The sequence below is a fragment of the Bactrocera neohumeralis genome, unplaced genomic scaffold, assembly GCF_024586455.1.
Source record: "Bactrocera neohumeralis isolate Rockhampton unplaced genomic scaffold, APGP_CSIRO_Bneo_wtdbg2-racon-allhic-juicebox.fasta_v2 ctg165_3, whole genome shotgun sequence".
Taxonomy (NCBI): domain Eukaryota; kingdom Metazoa; phylum Arthropoda; class Insecta; order Diptera; family Tephritidae; genus Bactrocera; species Bactrocera neohumeralis.
In genome coordinates this window covers 548,828-561,639 of record NW_026089795.1, presented here as the reverse complement: position 1 = coordinate 561,639, position 12,812 = coordinate 548,828, and the positions used below count along the sequence as shown (strand labels likewise).

Below are 12,812 nucleotides of genomic sequence, written 5' to 3'. Positions count from 1 at the left end.
AATTTAGGTGAGTGTTTGGTTGTTTGTGGATATTCTTCGCACCAGAATCGACAGTTGTGTTTATTTACCGCACCATTCAGATGAAGTTGGTCCAAGACAAAATCAACAAATTGACGACGTTTACGGTGATCCAATGATCTCAGTTCTTGAATGATAACAAGCCCAAATCCCTTCTCAAAATTCGCCTGGCTATGGTTTGAGACAGTCCTAATTCTTGAAAACTTAGAATCGGCAAATCCGGCCTTCAGCAACACTTGCCTAAACGGCGTCAATATTTCCTACTTCGGAAAATTTTTCAAAAATTTATATTGATTTATAAAAATAAATTTTGTAAACGTTCTTGTGCATATCTTTCTGAAATTGTTAAAAGCACTGAATACAACGAAAATTACAGATCATGTAATATGTCAGTGGTCGAAACGACACTTAGAAATCATATCATCCCTAAAAAATCGATCGTGAATATAGTCATTACAGTCTTGAAACCTTTGAAATTTTACAAAACAAGTTCAAGATTGAACTGATCTTGAATGGTTCTTCTGGCGTTTAGCAAAACATTGATCAACTCAAGTATATTTGAACCGAAATCAACGCTGTGCTGTAAAACCGCTCGAGAAAATTAAGTGTCTTCAAGAAAATATATTGATAATTTTACTGTGTGCAATTAAGGCGCTAAACTAACAGCTATATCCAAAAACATCGATATGAAATATTAGGGAGTGATAAAATAAGAACAAGTCAACATTTATTGTTTCGAATTATCGATTTTCCGACAAAAGAACATCCGTTGAGCTACAAAATTTTTCCTGCATTTCTTCTCATCTCGTATTTTAGTGAAATAATTATATTTTTTATGAAGTTAACTGTGGTGTAGAGCATACCGTAGATGTACAAATAAATAAACGGAACAGAAGTGAGTGCGAATCGGAAGAAACCAAGTCACTGTTTGTTCAGGTTTTGTGTTAAACTTTTGTAAGATGTGATAAGATTTAAATGATTAGTATGATGTTGAAATATAAAATTATTAAATACTGTGGAATAGACTATAACTATTTTATTTTGCTTCTAATTTATTGTTAGAAACTAGATTTAAGCATCCGAAATAAGAGCATATTTACAAAAAAAATCCTTGAAGTTTTGTTGGAATCTACTAAATAAATAAATAAATCACGAATTCGCCGAAGCAGTTCGACAAGACCCTATAAGTAGAATACCATACATACCTACAATCTACCTGCCGCGCTACTTACGCCTCCATATGTTCCCCATTAATTACTTGAGAATTTTCAAACACTTAATCAAAGTGCGTCTAATTAAGATTCAAGCACCTGACGTGCCGACGGGTTAGACAAATAAAATAATTTACAACCACGTTGCTGAAAAGTCACAACCAAAAGAAGTGAAAATTATGAGCAGCCACGCAGTCGTCGATAAGCCAGCCTGCCGTGGTGAAGTGTTAACAACCCTGTAGAAATTATTACAACTTATGATGTCATTACGAAACTCATTCGCCTCATGACATCAATGTTTAATTCAAGTCAAAAACAAGCGACGCCTGGTATTCGATTTCTTTTATAGTACTCTACAGTATGCCTAAACATAGACTATTACCAAACGAAATATTATCAAAAGCAGCAACAGAAGCAGCGAAGATCAAAGAGATTATCCGGATCTTACTAAAGTAAATTATTTGCTTTATTCGGTTCTATCAAGTTCTGTTTTAGATATTAGACCAGTTCTTCTATTCTGAAATGCTCAAGTAATAATAATTTACTGGAGTACATGCTAGCGCCATGTTGCTACGCTAATGGTATCAGTCTCTTTAAGTTTTGGTTATAGTTTGTTCGTTTCGCTACTCACTAACGCGCGACGAATCGAAAGGGCTAAAACTTTTGCGAAAGAATGCAAGCGATGAAAAAGCAATCCACATAGTACCGGTTTCAAAGTAGTTATGAAAATAGCCGTCCATAGGTTATACATGGGCAACGTGCTATTGTAAGATCCCATCATAGGCCCGCGCAAAGTTAATTGAAATACATATTTTATATGATAGTTTGATTTGGAATACTCTTTGGTGGATGCGGAGTACATTTTGCATGCGTGCATGGAACACTCGTGAGTTTTGGGGCTGTATGCCAGCATGTATGTATGTGTCGGTAGTACCGCATCTCCATTTGTGGGCAACAAGTCGCTGTCAAATAATGAGTGCAAACAGCTGTGCGCGTTTCGTTTTAATGCAAATTTCCATTTTGTCACAATTTCAAGTTGTTCGGCATTAACTCTTAATAACGGCTGTATTATGCCGTTACTTATTTATACCACAATTAATTCAAACGGAACGGTATTCATTATTCGCTGGAAAATGCTTCATTATTTATATGTGCCATATTTTCGCGTAATTAAATGCGCGTTCATTTCGGTTGTCGGCAACTGTGACTTTGCATGTGAGTAAATCAATTTTAAAGCTTTAAAATTTAAATTTTAATTATAATTAATATTACTTCTGCATATCTGGAATAATAAAGTATTCATTGGAGCAAATAATTACGCATTCACCATTTGCAGAAATATGTGACAAAATATCCAGATTTAATTTCACAGTCCAACGTTTATTATAATGAAAATTACATTTTATAATTATCCATAAGTTACAGTACAGCAAACAGTGTCTGCAATTATTGGGTTGATGAGGATAGTGGAAATTATGAAGGAGGTGTTTTCATGAAGTTGATATATTTCATGTTGTGCCTGTACGACTAAGGACAAACCATTTTTCAGTACTCAAGATTAATTAGGTTATGTTGATCATTAGGTTCCAGTTCAAAAGGAAAATCTACGAGTACAATCTCGGAAAAGTGTCAGGATTAAATGTAATATTGTATATGTTACGCATACAGAGTAACATTTGTCAATCAGGAGCTGCTTTACCTGAACTTGCTGTAAGATATCTGACGCATTGCGGAATTTGAAAACAGATAAGAAAATTATTATGCCAATAGTGGCTTTCAAAATGTTGGGTTGTCACAGTCACAGTGCAGATTTACACAATTTTAAAATTTGTAAGTTAGAAAAGACAAATTAATCGAATAATCTCACAAGGAAAAATTAATCTGAAGATGGCATTTCATACAATAATATTTGACGGCCTTAGAGTACTAAAAATCTGTCGAAGTCTCATGACATTTTATTCGACGCATCTCAAGTTATTGGCGTCACAGTACTACCTCTGTTATTTCTGTTTATAATGATGGAAACGTTAGGTTAATGTTTTGATAAAACATTGCTTTCCGATGGAACAAAAACTGTTGATGCAAAGAAAAATATTGATTAGAGGCATGCATACTGTCAGGTACCGATTTGCGGAACTTCGTCGTAATCGTACCAGCATTAAGAGGTTGCCAGAGAAGATAAAAACCATATTTTTATTTAAAATAACGTTCTTTCCGTTAGGCCATAGACTCCTCAGCTACTATAATATTACAGCACAGCATAGTATATTCCTGTTAGTTTAATGACAAATGTAATTTAACTGACTATATTTATTTTTAGACTTTGTGGAAAAGAATAATTTTTGTTACTGTGTAACAATTAAAAAAAAATTCTTTTGTGGAAATTGTGTGCAGGCAAAAAAATGAAACAAATTAATGGAATTCGCTCTTCCTAATATTATTTATATTTGAATTGCTTCTTTATAAAAATGCCTGTCATTGCTTTGTTGGAATTCGAAACAACAAAAAAATAATAAGAATTTATCATCAATTTGATTTCAAAATTCCTTTGCAAACTTCGCAAGGTATTTTGCTTTTAAAATTTTCAGCGAATTCAGTAAAAAATATTTATTTTTGCGTAAATTAAATTAATAAGTTCACTAAGCAGACTTTACTGTCAATTTTGAAACAGATTTTTTCAATTTCAATAAATAAATAATATTTTTGTGATTGATATGTTCAAATTCTCTTAGGCAAAAAGAAAGGAAATTGCAGAATTTTACAGCAATTAAAAGCATTTTTTCTCCTTTCGGCATATTTCATCAATCAATAAATGAAATTATTTCAGAAATATTGCAATGCAGGCAAATACTTTAAGAATAAGAAGATAGAAAGAAGAAGATAAAAGAAGAGAGTGATCAGGAGGAAGAAGAGATTTTATACATGTTCAACGGCTTGCCTGTTGGTATGAAAAAGTGGTGTTCCAGATCGCATATTTATAAAATATCTTTCTTTAAAAAAACCGATTCTATTTATAGCTCACTTAATTAAGGCCCTTCGTTATTCGTTATTTATTCAGCTTAGGTATTTATTTATAATAAATAAAAGTACGAATAACAGTTCATGTCAGAAAATAAATGAGACTTGGCAATTTCCTATACAATCGTTATATTGTCTTAGGATATTTCACATATTTCAGAAAAAGGAAAGGTAAAAGGAACCAAACTTGGTTCCTTAGGCCGATTAATGATTAGTTTTGCTTGTACTCCATCCAGTCCTTTGCTACCTCGACTCAACGTTCTTTGTATAGGATACACCCCTGTTTTATTTTCAGAATGGCTTACACAAACTCGCTGGAAGCCAAAGCAGTAAAAAAAGCACAAATATAATTACGCAGGACAGACTGAATAGCTTCTTATCTTATTGGTTGTATTCTTCGCGTCAGTAAAACAACTCTGCTGAGTCAAACTGTTTTCTTGTTTGTTCAAACATTTTTTTTGTTTTTATTATTAACACTTAAAACCAGATTGTTCCGATCTTGCGGGGTTGAAAACACTTACTGTTTCGTCGATACCTGCGATCGAATTTCGTGATTTTTTAGCATTCTACAGAAAATATTCTTAGTTGCTTAACTGTTATTCGCATTTTAAGGAAGCATGGAATCTAACCTGCCATAATTACCAAGCCATCTAGGAACGCATGTGGAATAGCATTAATGTATAAAGTCACTTAGAAAGGGATGATGAGAACTTCTGCTATCTCATTCATGATAAAGTAGTGATATTCTAGATAAAATTAGTTTACTATATCTATGTTATCGGTGTGAAAATCGAAACAATACTCGCAACGCGACCTCACGACCCTGAAAGTAATGCTTAATGCAGCTTAACCCTTAATAAAATAATCCCTGGCATGATTTCAAATAGCTGCTTAGCATTAATTTCTCTGCAAACAATCAAAAGCTTGGTTAGTCGAATTTTATTTTCCTTAACAAAGTCTACCAAAGTAATATTTGGAGTTCTCAAATAAAGCACTCTAATTTATACTAATATATTATAGCACTCCGACATCGCACAACGTGTTATTATCGATCAATTTTTCTTTCCAGCTGAGATGGTACTGCCAGCAGCAAATTGAAAGACTTTCTTTCTAATAATTTGTTTTATTTGATAAATAAAGATTAATTTTGCATCCCTACATATAAGTATATGTCAAAAGAAGGAACAATTATTAATTTCAGTAAATAATAATTCAATGTTACGTATACGCAATGTCATTTTCCAAACTACAAGTATTTTGCGGTTATTTGAAATACACTAATGTCGTATATTTCTCTGCATTTTAAATGCAAAACCGAATCGAAAGTCGTCTGTGAATAATTGGCTTTAGTTTCGTACCTTAACATTTTTAATGCGTGCAGCAGAGCACTCAACTGGAACTTCCACTTCAACTAGCAATCAATACAACTAATTGAAAATCAAGGTATTTTTCGTTCGAAATCAAAGTTGTGCATTTTGTTTTCAATTTCGCATCCACCAGTCCGCAAGTGTAGTTGGTCCTGTGCGTACCATAACTCTACTAAAAGAGTGTACACAATTTAATTTCCTTTCATTGCAGCTATTTTGAATACATTAATTAAATGCAAGTGCCAGTTTGTAAAACTTGCTCCAACTGACTGACAAAAGTAGTGCAAAAACTTCTGAATTTCCGAAAAAGCGCATTCAAAGCGCAAAGTACGGCGCAAATAGTGACTCTGGAAATGGCGCGCAACAGCCAACCGGCCGCTCTTCTATACACTACTGGCGGATGGAGTAAATTATTGACAGCGACCTCTGTGTGATGGAAGCGCTGAGCAGCAGTACGGCGGTGCGACAGTCCGCCGTCAATCCCATTAGCTCGTACTGTTTTGATTTCCCGGCTGCGCTGTGCTCTGCGCATTTTGCTAAAAACTCAAACACTCACTTATAGACGAAGTTTTAATTACATTTAGCATTTCATTTTAACAAAGAGCAGCAGAACTTCGCTTTCAAAGCGAAACGCGCTGATGACGAAATTTATAGATTGTTTATTTCGTTTTTATTAGCGCCGTATTTATTTTAACATTTAGCGCCAGCATTGAATTGAAATTAATTCAAGCTTGGTACTAAATTTTAATGGCAAAATTGCTGAAATTTAGTTTGTTTTTATTGCAGCGGCTATTTAACATTCATGGCGAAGCACAGGTAAACAGATTTTACAATTTAATAAAGTTTAGTTGGTTATATATTCATAAGGCCACGCACTAAAAATTTAAGCGCTAATAACTTGTAGTTTAATTATAACGCAATAAAATTTATAATTATTAAATTAAGATATGATTTGATTGGTTGCGCATAATTTAAATATTTAAAAGATTTGAATCTTCAACAATACACAGGGGTCCTAAAAAAGCAAAAACGTTAACTTTGGAGCCATCGAATTCCATATTACTCTTCACAAATAAAAAAAGTTTTATATAAAAGAACTTAATTTCAACGTTTAGTTTGTATGGCAGTTATATACCATTGTCGTCCGATAAAGGCGGTGCCAACATGTATATATGTATATTTTAGAGAATCTCCGTCTTTTCCTTTTGGGTATTACAAGCTTCGGGCTGTTCAAGGTACAAAAATAACACGATTTTGACCCTTTCGTCGGAGAAGAAGGAGCCTTTTGTTTTATTCTATATTAAAAATGTATTTGAGAATATATCATTTTTATTTTCAAAGATTGACTCATAATTTTACTAAACAGTACGTATGCTTTTAATATAATCTTAATTTATCACAAGCTTCAAATATTAGGCCAGTCTACGATGTTCAACCAATAAACAATTTTTTGGAGTTGAAGTAGACCTTAAATACTTAAAACTATTACCAAATTAAAAGAATTCGGAATCGAAAATGAAATTTTGTACTTTCGCAACAAAAGTCGTGGAAATATTCAATAATATATCTCACGGATTGACCGATATTTTCGGTAAAAATTCGTAACTGAAGTCATGTGGTCACATGGTGACATTAGCTCTATTCATGCAAAGTTTCATCCCGATATATTGATTGGTTCCTGATTTATATATTGGAAAGTGAAAGAATCAGATGTAATTTAAAAGTGTGTTATTTGAGAATATACTATGTATGTATATTTAAGAATGTCAAATAATAATATTACTTAGAAAATTTTGTCAATATCAGTTGACAGTTGTTATCTAAATGTGGGCGGTGCCACGCCGATCATCCAAATTTGATCCCATCTTCCATAAAGACGTTTCGTATCATCTCGGGTGTAAGATTTTGTTCGCATTTTGTCATAGACTTATCGCATTTTTAGAAGTTTTTAACAAAGCCGTTATATGGGGAGTAAGCGGGACTAAAATCTGAATTCAACCCATTTCGCAGGGTAGATAGGGTTTCCACAAAACTTTGTTCTGAGCGAATTTGGTTTACAGTTATTGTGGGTTGGAGGGAAGGCTGGTAGAGGGGTCTACTGCCAGGAGCTCTCTATCAACTCCAGTTTCAGACTTCCTGACTATTGCAATATTTTCCAAGCAGTCTCCATCAGAGAAATCAGTAAAGCTAGCCTAACCTATCAATAGCATCGAGTCTTTTTGTGATAAGACTGGTGCCAGGCCAAGGGGAATCGTAGGCAATTATAAAGCTGGTAAGCTAGCAAGGAAAGATACCCTAAAACCGATATCAGTAGAGTGAAAGCGGGTCGCTGCAGGACTTCGCAGGTGCTTGGTCAGCGCTGTGGTGAACTGCCTTTGGCCCAATGTGGATCGCAAGAGATCTAGTGACCTCTTTGTTCACAGTAAAGCTAACCTCTTCCTAGTTGTCGGGGGTTTGAAGGACAATTTTTCTACTGGCGTCCATTCTGTAAGGCTGGGAATGGAAATTAAACGCCTGTACAAATTTGTATTGGCCACTATGTGTTTTGCTAATTTACAAGTTCGAAAAAGGGGCTCTTTTCTTCTGGAGCTTCATAAGAGACTACATAAACTTAACTTAACCCGCATTGGTTTAGAAGTAAGGAACGTTAAACTTATTGGAAGGCAGGCCCATTTTTCAAAAATTGTTTAAACTGTAGATGCCTTTCGCCAATGCAACTCGTATCGTCATCATGATTACTTAAATATATATATTCAAATAACAGTTAGGTGAACGAAACTATTATGTTCTGTAGCAAAATGGTGAAATATAAAAATGTGACAGTCTTATATATTACTATCCCGTCTGTAATTTATTTCATAAAGAAATAAGTAGTCCAAATTATACGATTTACCAGAGCTGCAGGCCGACCGATCACTTTAAGAAAGCTTTAAAGTTCACTTTTTAAATTATATTTATTTTAGTTCTGGCACACAATGTAGGTTTTGTTTACAATGCCAGCTGAAGTTTGCTGTTCAGTTATTATATAAAATATCTTACATTTATTTTAGGGGGGAACAGTTTGCAGCCTGTTCTATTAAAAGCGATTATCCTAAATACTTGTTTGTTTTATATCTTTTATTATCACTCGTATGGCACAAAGTCAGTTGTGTAACTTCCATATGCTAAGTTCCTAATAAGAATTGTTTTTGTAATATTTAGAGAGAACCCGAAATACTCTCAATAAGTCACAGATAAGTATAAATTAGATTCCAAGATATTCTTTTAGGTAAGTGGTGGTAATAAGATTATAACAAATATCTTTAAGGTACATATAGTAGAAGATAGGTTAGTTGTAAAATTATAATCCGAAAAAGCTTGCAAACGATTGGTTTTTTTTGTGTCTTATATACAAAAAAGGTGTAGGAAGCATCGGAGACCCTATAAAGTATATATCAATGATCAAGTCCGTCCGTATGCTCATTTGTCGGAACTGCCGATATCGGACCTCTACAACATATAGCTGCCATAGAAACTGAACGATCGGAATCAAGTTCTTGTATAGAAAACTTTCACATTTGACAATGTATCTTCACACATAGTTACTAAAAGAAATGCACATGTGAAGGGTATATTAGCGTCGATGCAGCCGAAGTTAACGTTTTTCTTGTTTTTGTTATGGTTTCTCAGCCTCTATATATTCTCCGAAGTTCCTTTTTAAAATTAATATCTAAATATTTGAAGTCTTCAGATTTTTCGAGTGTTGCATCTCTTAGGGTAGATGGATCACGGAAGGTTCGCTTGAGTTGAGAAATAGTTACTTTAATGATATTAACCGTCATCTGTTCAGAACGAAAAAGCCATAGACATAATTCTACAGACAAAGCTTCATAGACACAGCTTTCATTTAGTTTGAGGGCGAATAATTTACTTAACAATCCCATTTCGCACGGTCCATAAATTCCATTCTATTAATTCGTTCAATCTTTAGCTTAAACAAACAACACAACCACTTAGATAACTATCATATACATATAGTATTAACTTATTCAAGGTTGTAGTATTCACTACAAGCATACCTAAAAATATACATACGTATATATGCGGTCCATTATGTTTACAAAAGTCTCATTAGCTCTATATTGCTCACCCTGTTTTATTCCTGTTATTATTAACGGTTAAATGGCCTGTAAGTCGGTCGGTCTGTCGGTCACTCACCTTCACAAACGCTATGGCCTTCAGTAGCAAGGCATAAAATTCACTTTCAACACGATTATCTCGCACGATTATGGTGCCACGCACATTTCATCGTCACTGCATGCATCCTCTTCGTAATTCAGCAATTTTAAACTAATTCCGTTTCCATTTCCGTCACAACCGGCAAAGCCTCCACGATGGTCGTGGTTGCCACCGTCACCGAATCTCACGGAATATATGTCGTCGTCAGAGATGCAGCATCCGCACTGGACATGCAGCAAACTAACGCCGAAGCGGTGCGTTTTGGTCAAATCGCAGACACTTGTTCCAGTTCGGCCGACGAGCGTGCTGAATTCATCATAACAACGTTTTTCGCCGCATAATCGGTTACGAAACGGTCGCTGTTGCGCGGATGTATATTGCCAACCTCCTGTCGGCAACACCATGGATTTCGTGTGGTGAGTATGCGCTTGAAGGCGTCACGAAATTCTTTGTTGAATATTGAGTAAATGATGGGATTGAAGGCCGAGTTGGAGTAGCCCAGCCACGAGAGTATTTTAAAGGTCTGTCCCCCAATGCAGGTCTTACAAAAGGCGGCGACAATATTGACACAAAAGAATGGCACCCAACAGATTAGGAAGACGCCCATAATGACACCGACCGTGACGGCGGCCTTGTGATCAGAGACATGATAGGGCGAACTGTGGTGCAGATTGCGCACTTTGAACTTTTTCGGTTGGTTTTTGTTGCGTCGTATGCTCTTATAGCGTTGCTTCTCGGCCACCTCGCCGGGTCGCGTCACCGCTTTGATGGACTTTACATGCTTCTGCGCGTAGCAGTAGAGTCTGAAAAAGGTAATAGAAAATCCAGTTAATGAGTTATGTTTTTTCAAATTCATTAAAGAATATTCATGGAATAGAAACTATACATTTAAGTGTATAATATGTAACAAAACTTTTCATGAATTTATTTCGCTCTGTAAAGAAGCGATGTTCAACGGATGGCCCTACCTTGGGCAGTTGTGAATTATAAAGAATATAGGTAAACATATGCGCATGCATGAATGTGTGTGTAAATATGTGTTTATTGTTTTCCTACGATTTTAGCCATGTTTTATACATACATATATATGTCTTGCGTTAATGATAAAAGCAACAGTTGAAAAGTAGTTTGGTAAAGTCTTTACTGAATAAAAGAGCTTAGAATACGATGCACTCAATAAATGACCGAAACATAGGTAAAATGCATGAAATTATTCACAATGTGCCAATAATAACGATCTATTCGAAAGTTTTATTCAAACTGAAACAAACAAATTTTCCATAAACAACAACTAATTGATGATTCCAAAGAGTGTGCGAAGTCGTCTGATCGTAAAAAATACGAATTTCAGCGCCACCATTTCTCTCTGGAACCCAATTGACAATCTTCCGAGTGGACCGCATTGAATGAGTCTAAATCGAAGAGTGAAATCCACATCCACCGTTTTCTACTAATCTAGCTTGTAGCGGCTTATTCTTAGTTGTCTAGGTTAAGCTAGGTAAAGTTAAGAGGTCAAGCCTAACATGAATCTCACTTGGAGCGGCGTCAAAAATTCCTCTATAAGTGAAAATAAGACAATCAACAAAGCGCTTTGGGTCTATCGCAAATTCGTTGAAACGCCTACTGTCAGTTTTTGACTACGTCTGCTGGTACAGTGGAGGTAAAACTGCCGCTATGTTTCAACCTCAGTCTTGCAAAAGTTATTGCAGAAGAAAGTGCTTTGGTGTTTCCACCTCACTCTCCTCCATACATACAACATTCTTCCAATGTGTGCGGGGCAAGGGTGCTCCTCTGCCTTGCAGTTACCATCGATTCTCTCTATTTCTAGTGGGAGGGAATACAATTAACGACAACGAAGATGAAATCGCAGGGTCTGAGGCCTGGTTTAAGGTAAAATGCAAGGGCAATTACTTGCTCTGTTGTGGACTGAACTCTACCTAATAATGCCGATTGCTGCAGCGAAACCGCACCAATTTCTATTACTTCATTTCCCTACAGGGTCGTAAGTATTTAGGCTTGTGTGTATTCCACGCAGGCGTTGAGTTGGCTGCCGAACCAATAAGCTCTCAGCCATGCACTTACAATCGCGTATTTGTTTTAGTGCGCAAATAGACGGGTGGCGAGCAAAGGAAATTGCAAATTCTTGCCACCGAAGAGTGGACGTGCCGGCGCGTTCATTCAGGCAACAACCACACCTTTTTCTTGCCAAATTTTAGCACGTCTCACCTTGCGATAGGCAATTTGGGCATACTTCACTGCGAAATCCGAATGTTGCCTTTTTCAATTTTTCCTATGCTTCTTGGGAATACTGGAAGGTCAAACCGCTATACCGCCATGCCGCAATTCCGCGAAAAAATTGCGCATTTGTAAGTGGAAGAAAGTCGGAAAAGCTTCCATTGGAGAAGTACGTGCAAGTGTGCTTTGCAACTGCATACGAATCTGCAATTAAAGCATTCGCGTTGTAGCATTACGGTGTAAGTTGCACCGTGAGGTGTGGCAAATGGCTCTTTGTCTTGTTAGTGCATGGCATTAGGCAATTTGCAAAGACTCCTAGAAGCAGGTGTGTGTGTTCAAACACTAAAGTAATAAGGGCTTTCGCCGCCACTGCACATGCATCCGAAGAGCTCTCACTCACACAAACACAAGTGCTTGCGTGAACGTTTTCAGAGAGTGAAAGTGAGACAGGGGCGGTAATGACAAGAATGGTTGCACCGTTTCATCGCGTAATAGCTTTATGCTCAGCGGCGAGTAAATTAGAAAATAAATAAATAATGACTTTTTCCCACTTCTTCTAGGCTTTGTAATTTTGGCAGAGAAACGAAGTTAAATGGGTCTCAAGTGCAAATTGAAAATTACTGCGGACTATTGCAGTATAAGTGGAACGTTAAAAACATTAAATTGCGAACGTTTGGAGTTTACTCGAAAGAATTAAGAATATGAAATTTGCAATTATTTCAGAAAAGTTCAGTGAGCAAATGCG

At 35.9% G+C, this 12,812-nt stretch overlaps 1 protein-coding gene across 2 annotated transcripts in view; it reads right to left on the bottom strand.

The window, feature by feature from the left end:
• Positions 1–12,812, bottom strand: part of LOC126766544 (dopamine receptor 1) — a 227,081-nt gene that overhangs the window by 90,580 nt on the left and 123,689 nt on the right. For both annotated transcript variants that reach the window (XM_050484301.1, XM_050484302.1), the window contains exon 6: positions 9,812–10,635. In XM_050484301.1, the coding sequence (XP_050340258.1) occupies positions 10,098–10,635 (538 nt within the window). In that variant the 3' untranslated portion in view covers positions 9,812–10,097. The remainder of the gene's footprint in view (positions 1–9,811; positions 10,636–12,812) is intronic.